The sequence below is a fragment of the Anas platyrhynchos genome, chromosome 1 (genome assembly GCF_047663525.1).
Source record: "Anas platyrhynchos isolate ZD024472 breed Pekin duck chromosome 1, IASCAAS_PekinDuck_T2T, whole genome shotgun sequence".
In the NCBI taxonomy this organism is placed as follows: Eukaryota; Metazoa; Chordata; class Aves; order Anseriformes; family Anatidae; genus Anas; species Anas platyrhynchos.
The window spans coordinates 198,059,151-198,070,526 of record NC_092587.1 but is presented as its reverse complement, the minus strand read 5'-3'; the positions used below and the strand labels follow the sequence as shown (position 1 = coordinate 198,070,526).

General features: G+C 55.0%; 1 protein-coding gene and 1 pseudogene across 1 annotated transcript; one reads left to right on the top strand and one right to left on the bottom strand.

The window, feature by feature from the left end:
* Nucleotides 1-2,340: 2,340 nt before the first annotated feature.
* On the bottom strand, nucleotides 2,341-2,728 carry LOC140001373 (dynein light chain 1, cytoplasmic-like; annotated as a pseudogene).
* Nucleotides 2,494-9,855, top strand: LOC113841424 (uncharacterized). Its single transcript, XM_027448084.3, has 4 exons — nucleotides 2,494-5,265; nucleotides 5,867-8,728; nucleotides 8,901-9,048; nucleotides 9,180-9,855. The coding sequence occupies exons 1-4, from the start codon at nucleotides 5,197-5,199 to the stop codon at nucleotides 9,296-9,298; spliced, it is 3,198 nt and encodes a 1,065-aa protein (XP_027303885.3). The 5' UTR covers nucleotides 2,494-5,196; the 3' UTR covers nucleotides 9,299-9,855.
* The last annotated feature ends 1,521 nt before the right edge of the window (nucleotides 9,856-11,376 follow it).

Below are 11,376 nucleotides of genomic sequence, written 5' to 3'. Positions count from 1 at the left end.
CCTGGATTATCTTCTTCCTTAGAATCTCTCAGGGTTCGTGGACTGTTGGCTCAAACTCCACCTTTGGAATTCCCAGTACATTCATTCCATGCAGGAGATAGGGTCCTGATACGCACCTGGAAAGAATCAAAACTTCGGCCTGAATGGGAAGGACCATTCCAAGTACTGCTAAGCACTGAAACAGCTGTAAGAGCTGCGGAAAAAGGTTGGACTCACTATACTCGAGTGAAAGCAGCTACCGACCCTAGCGCCTGGGAAGTTGTTCCTACAGACGACTTGTTGAAAGTTAAAATCAAAAAGAAAAATCTCGTAACAGACTCTGAGCAGGATAAAAGCTTACAGTTGTAAACTAACCCTTTATTTTCACAGGTAACTAAAAAGGACAGACCTATAACAAATTGAAGTGCTCCCAGGAGGAGTTTATTATAGTAGTAGTGTACATCTTATTCTTTGTATTAATAATTATTTGGAAGCCTAAGGTTAAAAAACGATGATAGGGAAGAATCAACTATTAATTGTGTACCTCTCAGAGGAGGCCTTGGTCAAGTGGAAACTTGGAAAAGCCTTGGGAATAAAATGGGAATTTCATACTCCATGGCATCCTGCCTCACTTCAAAGCACTTCAAAGGCTTACCACCCTTGCCAGTGAATTGGCAGAAAAAGTAGGCATATTTACATCCTTGATTGCAGTTGTAGTAGGAGTTTTGACAGCCATTGGTTGCTGCATTATCCCCTGTGTAAGAGGACTAGTACAGTGGTTAACTGAAACCGCACTACTGAAACAAATGACCATGGAGCCACCACCTTACTCAGATAAGGTGATAATGAGGAGATGGAAAGCAAAGAAAGCAAAGAAGAAGAAATCTACCAAATTACACCTTAGAGAAAGGTTTTGCAAAAATCAACAGTTTATGAAGAAGAAAAGGGGGGAATTGTGGGAATAGAAATGTTGTTTTTGCAGAGTTACATTGTTTAGAGGGAAGGAATGTGGTACTGAGATATGCTTACAGTGATGAGAAAGCTTAGCAGGCGACCTTGTAAAATGCAGACAACCAGATTCCTTAGGACAGTATTAGGTGAAAATTGCAGTGTTAAGTCAAGTCAGATAAGTGAAGAAACATTACCCCTTCAAGCAGTAAAAACGTCAAAAGAAATTTGAAATTTAACAGGCCGGCAACCGAAGGCCATGCGTTGTTTGTGAAGCATCAGATAGATTGTGAACCTGGATTACTCACTCAGTGGGGAAACAGGGGAGGGTCCTGTCATCAAAAGGTATATAAACTGTGTTTTGGAACTAGTAGGCACGCTCTCCTGCTTGTGGGGCGCCCGCCATTGCAATCGCAAATAAATTACTACTTCACTGAGATCCTCGCCTGAGCCTAAGTTATTGGCTACGGAGTGTTTCTCACATAGGGCAGCTCATCCAGCAGCGTGGGCAGGGAGGCCTGAGTGGCACCATCAACAGCATCTTGCTGCTTCTTCTCTGACATGTCCGCATTCTTGATGCCTGCCTTTCAGACAGTCGCGGTTGCCTCAGGGGCTCTGCTCACGCCGCCACTGCTCCGCTTTTAGGGGATTTGCTTCCAGGGCCTAGGAAAGTTGGGGATGCAGTACCCTTGGGGTTGGTTTTGGGCTCTGGGTTTGCCTTATCCCCTGCAGGGGCAGGCGTCTGCCCCTGAGCCCACAGCCCAGGAGCGGCTCCTGCAGTCGTGGCTGCCCCTGCGCGGGCTGCTGCCGCTGCTTCTGGAGCCTTCCTGCAGCCTCTGGCAGCTGGCGCCTGCTTGGCGGCCGCACGTTGGGCTTGGCAGCCTGGCATCTGCGGGCCGTGCCTGCCCATGGAAATCAAAATTGTTAAAAAGGAAATGAAATTTGTTAAACAGGTCCTAACCCTCGTGAACCCATGTTGGCTGGGAGAAATGACTGCACTGTCCCCCAGGCGCTCTTCAATAACTTCAAGGATAATCTTCTCCCTAATTTTAGCAGGCACTGACCTGAGACTGACAAGCCTGTAATTACCGGGGTCTTCTTTTTGCCCTTCTTGAAAATTGGTACAACTTTTGCCAGCTGCCACTCTACTGGGGCCTCTCCAGATTGCCAAGACCATAGAAAAATAATTGAGAGAGGTCCCGCAATGATGTCAGCCAGCTCTCCAAGCACTCTGGGATGAATCCCATCCAGATGCATGGACTTGTATGGATCCAAATCTTTTAATTTCAACATTTTAAATTGGGGCTTGGCCCAATTTATACAATATTACAATTATTACAATAAATACAAACAAAACAAAAAAAAAAAACAATGAATACATTTTGTTGGTATTTTTCCTTTTTATTTCCACAATGTAACACCTTCTGCTATAGCATAATCCCTGCCATTGCCCTTGAAGATCAAGGTTTGTTTCCTCAGGAAGGCTGAAGTAACCAGCCATGGGAGCCAGCAAAGTCCTGTAACCAGATGCAAGTGTCAGTGGGAGTCCGTGGTTCTAACCAGACTCGAAAAGAATAGCAACTTGGCTGAGCTAGAAGTAGGTGAAGTGCGTGCTCTCAGGAGTCACGTAGCTGCCGCAGTTCCCTCCTGTGTTGCAGTGCCAAGTGGGATTCTATTTCTTGTCAAATTCCTTCCCGATGTGCGCAGCAATGCCCTTCTCGATGTGCTTCGCCAAGGCCTGAGTGGCGCAATCAACAGCATCTTGCTGCTCCTCCTCTGACATGTCCGCATTCTTGATGCTTGCCTTTCAGACAGCCGCGGTTGCCTCCGGGGCTCCGCTCGTGATGCCACTGCTCCACTTTTGGGGGATTTGCTTCCAGGGCCTGAGAAAGCTGGGGATGCAATCTCCCACCACGTGCACAGGCACTTTGCAGCGAACAGGGAACACAGCCAATACCAGCAGCCCTGTTGGCCTGTTGTGGTTTGACTCAGGTGGGCAGCTGAGCTCCACCACAACCGCTCTCTCACTCCCCCTCTTCTCAAAGAGGAAGGGGGAGAAAATACAACACAGAGAACTCGAGGTTTGAGATGAGAAAGGTTTAATTAAAGGGAAAGGGAATGGGGAGGAAAAAAAGAAACAAGAGAAACAATAAGTCAGTGCGGAAGCACAGATAGAGGGAAAAAAAATATTCTCTGCTTCCCATCAACGAGCGATGTTCGGCCACGTCCTGGGAAGCAGGGCCTCAAAACGCATAGTGGTTGTTCAGGAGGAACAGCCCCCTCCCCCAGGAGAGTCCCCCTTTTTATTGCTGAGTGTGACATCAGGTGTTATGGAATATCCCTTTGGTTGGTTTAGGTCAGCTGCCCTGGCAATGTCCCCTCCCCATCACTTGCCCACCCCCAGCCTGCTGGCTCTTGGGGGCTTGGAAGGAGTCCTGATGCCGTGCCAGCACTGCGCAGCAACAGACACAACACTTGAGCGATATCAGTGCTGCTCCAGCTACGAGTGCAGAGCACAGCACTGTGTGGGCTGCTGCAGGGAAAAGGTGACTCCAGCTCAGACAGACCCAACACAAGTACTGTTTCTGAGAAGCTTCTTAGCTCCTCTCGTAGTGCCTGGACTGCGTGCAGAGTGTTATTTTCTAGTTCTCCAGTGAGTGAAATTCCCTGGTTCGGTTTCCTAGAGGATTATGTGGAGTCCTCGTAATTCTGCGTGCGGTCTCAAGGGGGCTTTGGCGTTGTGGGTCTTCAGTAATAGGTACATGTGGAATTATTGCCCCCAGGGTGCAAGCTGCCTTCCAGCCAAGGGGCAACACCTTCCTGCATTTATTGCCGCAGAGCCAGTACTACCCCTTGCCATTCGGGACAGGCCATCCCCTTACAGGATTCTCATGTTGTATCTGCTGTACAACAACTTCTACTGTTACTGTTACAAGTGTTACTCTAGAGTGAGGAGTCACTCCCTTCACAGCAATACTTTGTCTCAAGCAGATCCAATACTTTGTCTCAAGCACGTACACTTACACATATACTTCCTTGCTGGTGCAGCTCCTGCTGCCTCGGCTGCAATGTTAGGGTTAGAGGGAGCATAACTTGATTCCTCCTGCGGAAAAGGAGTCTTATTGTTTACCTGTAAACTTGAAGCGGGAATTTTCATCGGACCTGCGTTGTGGCCAAAGGAGCAAAGTTCCTTTTAATGGCTTTTCAGGCCAGACAATTGGACAATATCTAACCTGTGCTTTTTTATCCTTTTCCCTAGTTTTGGGGTTGTTTTTCCAATTCCTTCTCTTTCTCCCCAAAGGACGAGCTTTACGCACAATTCCGAGGATTGTGCTTCTGAAGATCTCCAAGGATGGAGACGCCACAGCCTCTCTGGGCAACCTGTTCCAGCAAAGACACCGTTGTGTTACCAACACTGTTTCAGGCACAACTCTGAAGCATAGGACCTGCTTCAGCAGCCAGAGAAGCTGCAGGCTAAACAGCAGCGTGGCACAGCTGTGGCTCTGCTGCTGAAAGCTCCTCCACAGCTTGCTCTTAAAGCAAGGAGCAGGAACTCGTCCTGCGGCTGCCCAGGGCTTTCCTCTCACAGCCCTGCCAGAGCCTGCCTCAAGCCACCTCTCTGCCAGCTCCACCGGCTCCCTGGAGCCCACCTTCTCTGGGAGCACTTCACAGTGCCTAGAGCCACAGGCCTCTGGCTGCCCGGACACGGGAGGAATCCCTGCTCCTGCTCCTGCTCCTGCTCCTGCTCCTGCTCCTGCTCCAGCTGCACTGCCAGGGTGGCCTGATGGGCGTCCAAGCTCGAGTGCAGTCTCTGCTGATGTGTGGGCAGTCAGGCAAAAGAGCCAGGAAGCTTACGCGGACGACCGAGCAGAGCATCTCCTGGCAGAGCAGGTAACGCGCAGTTACCTGGGAGCAGTTAGGGAGCTAAGCTAACTGCCCTGAGAAAGACTGAGCTGGGGCTGAGCCGGGGGCACTGGCTGGAAGGAGCCAGAGGTACCTGCCAATGCAGATCCTGCTGTGGGTGTGTGAGACGGTGTCCCTGGGGTGTCTGCCAGAATATGGGCTTGAGGGCCCCATGGCAACCACCGGGGCATTGTGATGCGTACCCAAAGGCCATTGTGACACGGAGGGGTACCCACGGCAACGGTGTCCCTTATAAAGCCCGAGCCCCGGGCTGCCCACTCACTCTCAGGAGAGCAGCTCTGTCAGGAGGCAGCAGCTCCCCTGGGTGCCTGTTGGAGTTCTTGGTCAGAGGACCTGGAGCATAGCATGGAGCAGCAGAATAAGGATGACTCCCAGCCCGCTGAAGGGCAGCGGAGCGTGCAGGAGCGGCGCCAGGTGAGGCTCAGGGAGCGAGACAGGGACAGCAGTGTGACGGGATGGCACCGAGAGCACCAGGATGAGGAGAACGGTGCTGGAGCGAGCCGGCCAGCTGGCCCTGAGCCCCTCCGGCCTGGACACAGTTGTTCCCAAACCTGGGGTTTCTCCATGAAGAGCCCACCCCCAGGACAGCCAAAGCCCATGTGGCCGTGGCAGTTCTGTGCCCACAGGCACAAAGAGCAGCGTGGCCTAATTCAACCTGGCTGTGCGCAGCCAGGAGCTGCCTCCACCGTCCCTCCATGCGGACAGGCTGCCGGTGCGGTCGTGCCCAGAGAGCGTGCGTCACACTGGCAGCTGCCACACGGAGTCGGGAGCCCCAGGACGGTTCGGTCGAACATCTTTGGCAGCCCTGGCAGCCTGCGATGAGCAGGCAGCACTCGCAGGAGGAGACAGGCAGGGCATTACCCTGGCAGGCTGAGCCCCGCTCTGCGTGGGCAGCTGCCAGGGCGTGCCGGGGGCCGCTGCAGGGCAGCTCACAGCAGCACTTCTAGTGGGGACACGGAGCAGAATGGCAGAAATGGCCCAAGTAACTTGGCCTTTCTTCTCGCTTCTCTTGCAGATGGAGAAGAAGCCGCAAGACATCAAGACACTGCCTCACCGTGGGGTGAGGCAGGCCGAGAGAATCCAGCTGCCAGCCCTGCCGCCTTTGCCAAGGCAGGCAGCGACTCAGGCAGCAGCACCCAAGCAAGTGCCTAAAGCAGAGACATCATCATCTGAAAAGGCCACTTGCAAGCTGCCCCCTCTGCAAGCAGCAGCCTCTGCTTCTTCAGGGGGAGGAAGGGCAAAGTCATTGGGAACAGAGGCCCGCAGCCAGCAAGAGCTTTTGCCACCTCTTCCCTGCATCTCTGGCAACAGGGACAGAGCAGTGAGGGCAGAGAGGCGGGAACGTGGCCCACACAGCCCTGTGGCCCCTGACGAGGACATGGGCAATGCAATACGGTCCTTTGTGTCCACCGTCATAACAAACGCTGTAGCCTGCAACGAGGGAGCCAGCAGCAAGGCAAGGCTTTCTCCCTCAAGCAGAGTTCCCAGGACCAAAGGCCCCAGAACACCACCTCTCACCACAGCAGCGGCCCAAAACTGGAAGAGTCGGCACTCGTCCAAAAGCAGCCTTGCATCCCCTGACGAAGAAATGGAAGACCGAATAAAGGCCTTTGTCTCCACTGCAATAAGAAATGGCCTTGCCTGGAACCAGGGAGCCATGAGGGAGGCAAGGCTTCCTCCCGTGGGCAGACCTCCCACGAGCAAAGGACACAGAACACCACCTCAGCCCGCAACTGGGCCCCAGAATTTAAAGAAGAGCTGGCACCCTGCCCCACACAGCCCTGCAGACTCTTGCACGGCACTGCAGGACACAGCACACTCCCGCGTGTCTGAAGTGCTGCAGAAGACGCAAAAAAGCTGGGAACACGGCCAACGATCAGCAGCACTTGGGGACCTGGCACAAACGGGGTGCAAATTGAGAGCAACAAGTTCAGCCGGGGTCCAGACAGACCTGGAGAGGACGTGGACGACTTCTCTGCCAGGGCCTGATTCCCGGGTATGCGCAGGAGCAAGGGCTTCCAGCAGAGACCCTGCAGCAGCTAGCCCAGGCCAGGGTAAGAAGAAAAAACAACAGAGAGAGAAACACATCAAACCCAGGCAGGGGACAGGCAACGAGGGGACAAGCCAAGGCCGGGGCAAGAAAGAGAGCAGTCCTGGGGGATGCGATGAAGAGGAGGTCGTCATCATCAACTCCTGGATCAACCCCAGGTTCGCCAGCCTCTTCACAGACGCACAGGACGTTCCCCAGGAAGAGGGCAGCGCAGCCAGCAGTGTGGACAGGGAGGCAGCACAAGAAGCAGAACACCCAGCAAGCGCCTCTCCTGGCTCGCTGCAAACCACGGACACTGTCCCATCAGCTGCTCCCCAGGAAGAAATTCCTGGGGAAGAGAGGCACAGCACGCCTCTCACTTCAACAACAGCAGCACAGAGCAGGACAGCAAGTCCTCCAGCAGCCCCTGCTCTGGAAGATGAGGGACACAGGATGCCTCCCCTGACACGTGGGGCTCCACAGTCAAAACCATCGGCCTCTCCAAGCCCCAGTGAGCACAGCACTGCGGTGATGGTTGAGAGCCAGGGACGTGCCCGACATGCCTCCAGTGCCTGTGATGACGAGCTGGATGAAGGAGTCAAGACCATCGTTTCCACAGTCATACGCCGTGCTGAAGCCATGAGCCAGGGAGCCGTGAGCAAGGCAGCAAGTGCTCCCTCGGCCACAGGACCCAGCGTGCCTCCTCCCACAGCAGAGCCTGCAGACTCTACATCCTCAGCATCTGCCTTGGCTGGAGCACTGGGGGACTTGGCACGCACGGGGAGCACAGGGAGAGCAACGAGATCAGCCGGGGTCCAGACAGACCTGGAGAGGAGGCGGACCACTGCTCTGCCAGGGCCTGATTCCCGGGTATGCGCAGGAGCAAGGGCTTCCAGCAGAGACCCTGCAGCAGCTAGCCCAGGCCAGGGTAAGAAGAAAAAACAACAGAGAGAGAAACACGTCAAACCCAGGCAGGGGACAGGAAACGAGGGGACAAGCCAAGGCCGGGGCAAGAAAGAAAGCAGTCCTGGGGGATGGGATGAAGAGGAGGAGATCGTCATCATCAACTCCTGGATCAACCCCAGGTTCGCCAGCCTCTTCACAGACGCACAGGACGTTCCCCAGGAAGAGGGCAGCGCAGCCAGCAGTGTGGAAAGGGAGGCAGCACAAGAAGCAGAACACCCAGCAAGTGCCTCTCCTGGCTCGCTGCAAACCACGGACACTGTCCCATCAGCTGCTCCCCAGGAAGAAATTCCTGGGGAAGAGAGGCACAGCACGCCTCTCACCACAACAACACCGGCACAGAGCAGGCCAGCAAGTCCTCCAGCAGCCCCTGCTCTGGAAGATGAGGGACACAGGACGCCTCCCCTGACACGTGGGGCTCCACAGTCAAAACCATCGGCCTCTCCAAGCCCCAGCGAGCACAGCGCTGCCGTGATGGTGGAGAGCCAGGGACGTGCCCGACATGCCTGCAGTGTCTCTGATGAAGAGCTGGATGAAAGAGTTGACACCATCGTGGCTGCAGTCCTACTCCACTCTGTAGCCATCATCCAGGGAGCGGGAGCCCCAAGCAAGGCAGCAAGTGCTCCCTGGGTCACAGTGCCCAGGGTGCCTCCTCCCACACCAGAGCCTGCAGAATGTACATCCTCGGCCTCTGCCTTGGCCAGAGGCCCTGTGGGGGAGGCCAATGAAGCCCCTCTCGCTGCAGCAGCAATGCCACAAGAAGAAGGTGGAGAAGGGGCTTCTCCTTTGGCTGCAGAGCCTCTCCGGGAGGCCATCACAGATCTCCGCCCAGCAGCAGCTGACGAAGCAGGAGCAGCAGCCACTCCCTTGGTTCCTGGGCACCAGGTAAGCACAGCACACGTGGTGGGCACCAGGCATCCAGGGCGGCCCCAGGCAGAAGCAGTGCATTGGGTGTGCGTGCCGGGAGCTGCTTGCTGCTCTGCATTTCCACATGCCCCAGGCACAAGGGCTGACATCCCTTTCCTCAGCTGCCCGTGCTGTTCCTCTCCCCATGCAGGTGGCCATCGAGCAGGGAGGCCAAGCGCAGTCCTCCTCCTGCACCAAAGATACGCCAGCGGATGAGCCAGCAACGTCCCAGACACAAGCGCCGTCCCAGGATCTGTTGGCCGGGCCTGTTCAGCGCAGCGAGCAGCACCAAGCACAAGGTTGGCAGCACAACGCGCAGGGGGGCTGGCTGGTCCTGGGCCACCCCTCCCCGGGGAAAGGCCTTGGAGGGGGGGACAGGCTCGCCCAGCACCCGCTCAGGCCCTAACCTACACCTCTGTGTCCCCCACAGGCACCCTTGACCTCGCACAAGCCCCGGCGCGCCAGCCACGGCCCTCCCGCATCAGGAGGGCACTTCGCGCGCTGCGCAGGGCTTTCCGCTGCAGCTGCATCGCAGGACAGCGAGAGTAGCCGCGCCCGGCTGTGCCAGTCCCAGGAGGATGCTCGGAGCTGGCAGCTGGCCCTCAGGAAGCTTTGCAGCACCCACGGAAGCATCACTGCGAGGCACAGGACAGCGCCCCAGGAATTCAGATGCCCCACCACATCCTGCCCCCAGCCTCAGCTCAGCTGCGGCTGCTTTCTGCTCTGAATAAAAGCTCAGGCAGACTTTTGCCCCCAGTGCTCCTCTCTGTGCCATTGATCTCAGGAGAAAGAGCGGTGCAGGCCATGCCAACCCGGGGCCTCTCACAGTCAGAGAAGTACAGAATCATAGAATCTACCACTGAACCGTGTCCCTCGGCACCAGATCTACACGGCTTTCGAATGCCTCCAGGGATGGTGACTCAACTACTTCCCTGGGCAGCCTGTTCCAATGCTTCACAACCCTTTTGTTGAAGACTTTTTGCCTAAACCTAAACCTAAATCCACCTAAACCTCCCGCGGCCCCACTTTTTCCTCTTCTCCTACCGCCTGTTGCTTGGGAGATGGGACTGACCCCCACCGCACTACAACCTTCTCTGAGGTCCTTGTACACAGTGATAAGGTCTCCCCCAAGCCTCCTTTCCTCTAGGCTACATAACCCCAGCTCCCTCAGCACTCCTCACACGACTTGCTCCCTGGGCCCTTCGGCTGCTCCTTTCCCCTTCCTCGGACATGCTCCAGGACCTCCACGTCCTTCCTACAGTGAGGGCCCCAAAACTGAACAGGGTATTCATGGCGCGACCTCACCAGAGCTGAGTACAGGGGGAGAATCAGGTTCACAAACCACGCGATGCTTACTACTACACCATATATGTACAATTTTATTTGACCAACCTTTATTTTCCCCTTTTCCTTTTTTTTTTTTTTAATTATTTTTTTCTTCATCTCTCGTGACCAGAATGCCCGTGATTTATTTATTTATTTATTTGTTTGTTACTGATTTTTGCCCTGATTCTCCTGCTTTTCTTAGCTATCCTCCTCATTTTGCGACTGTGGGACATTCCCCTTATCTGCTTAAAATACTTCACCTGGTATGCTACTGCCATGCCCGCACAATCCCTTTTGAAAATGCAAGGTTAGTGGAATTTTCCACTGCAAGAACCTGACGTGCTGTCAGCAGCCTGCAAGCTCTCCTGACGTGCTGTCAGCAGCCTGCAAGCACACAAGGGGAGGAAGTGCTGCAACAGCCGGTGCTCACCAAGCAGCTGCCCGGCAAGGAAAAGACAGTCAGTAGGACATGTGTCAGGACACTTTTTCTGCCGATGCGGCCAAATTCACCTGAGAAAGAAACAGGAAAAGTCTCTTTCTTTCTTATGTGGGACTCCGGGAAGACAGGCAAAGTTCTCCGAGAGCTGAAAAGTGGGCTTCTTTACCTGGAGGAGCTCAAAGCAAAAAACAAGAGCAGCCCCACTTTAATAAGGAAGGAGGCACCCAGCCCAGGTACTAAGACACGCTGAAAAGCAAGAAAGGAGGAACAGTATTTAAGCATTTCTGGCACTGGAAATGCAGCGCGGGGCTTCCCCAACAAAGAAGATGGGCCCTTGTGCTTTGGCCACTGCTCATGGGAAGGTGCCAGATGGCGTCACTGCGGAGAGCCCTGGAGATGGCCTCAGTGTCTGGGAGCTTCCCAGCTCCCTCCTTTTTGCCCCCTACAGAAGAGCTGGGCTAGGAAGAGCACAGCCAACACCCTCAGCTCAGGAAAAACCCTCCACGGGGTTCCCAACTAATAGGGAAAGCCTTGAGAACCGGCTCTGGCTACATGCTGGCTTGCCCACTCGGGCCACAGGCAACGCACAAGCGCCAGGCAGTACGCATCCCGTCCTTCTGCTGGAGCTGGGCTCTTCTGTTGTGCATATTGCCAGAGCAGCAAGGGGCCCCTGGCACACCTGCACTTTGCAGGCTACCGCTGGGGCATTTCTTCTGCTTGAGGAGGCGGGCTGTGGGGTGGCAGCTGCAGGAGGGAGCAGGCTACGAGGGCAGGACGAGGCTGCAAAGCCCACCTTGTTCAGTGCGAACTGCCTGTGCACGTGGTGGGGTATTGCATCCCCAACGTGCCCAGCCCCTGGAAA

Bases quoted from the DNA above. Each gene is read 5' to 3' on its own strand.
- LOC113841424 (XM_027448084.3), top strand. From the start codon at position 5,197: ATGGAGCAGCAGAATAAGGATGACTCCCAGCCCGCTGAAGGGCAGCGG. The intron at 5,266-5,866 runs GTGAGGCTCAGG...CTTCTCTTGCAG, and splicing joins GCGTGCAGGAGCGGCGCCAG to ATGGAGAAGAAGCCGCAAGA. The intron at 9,049-9,179 runs GTTGGCAGCACA...TGTCCCCCACAG, and splicing joins CGAGCAGCACCAAGCACAAG to GCACCCTTGACCTCGCACAA.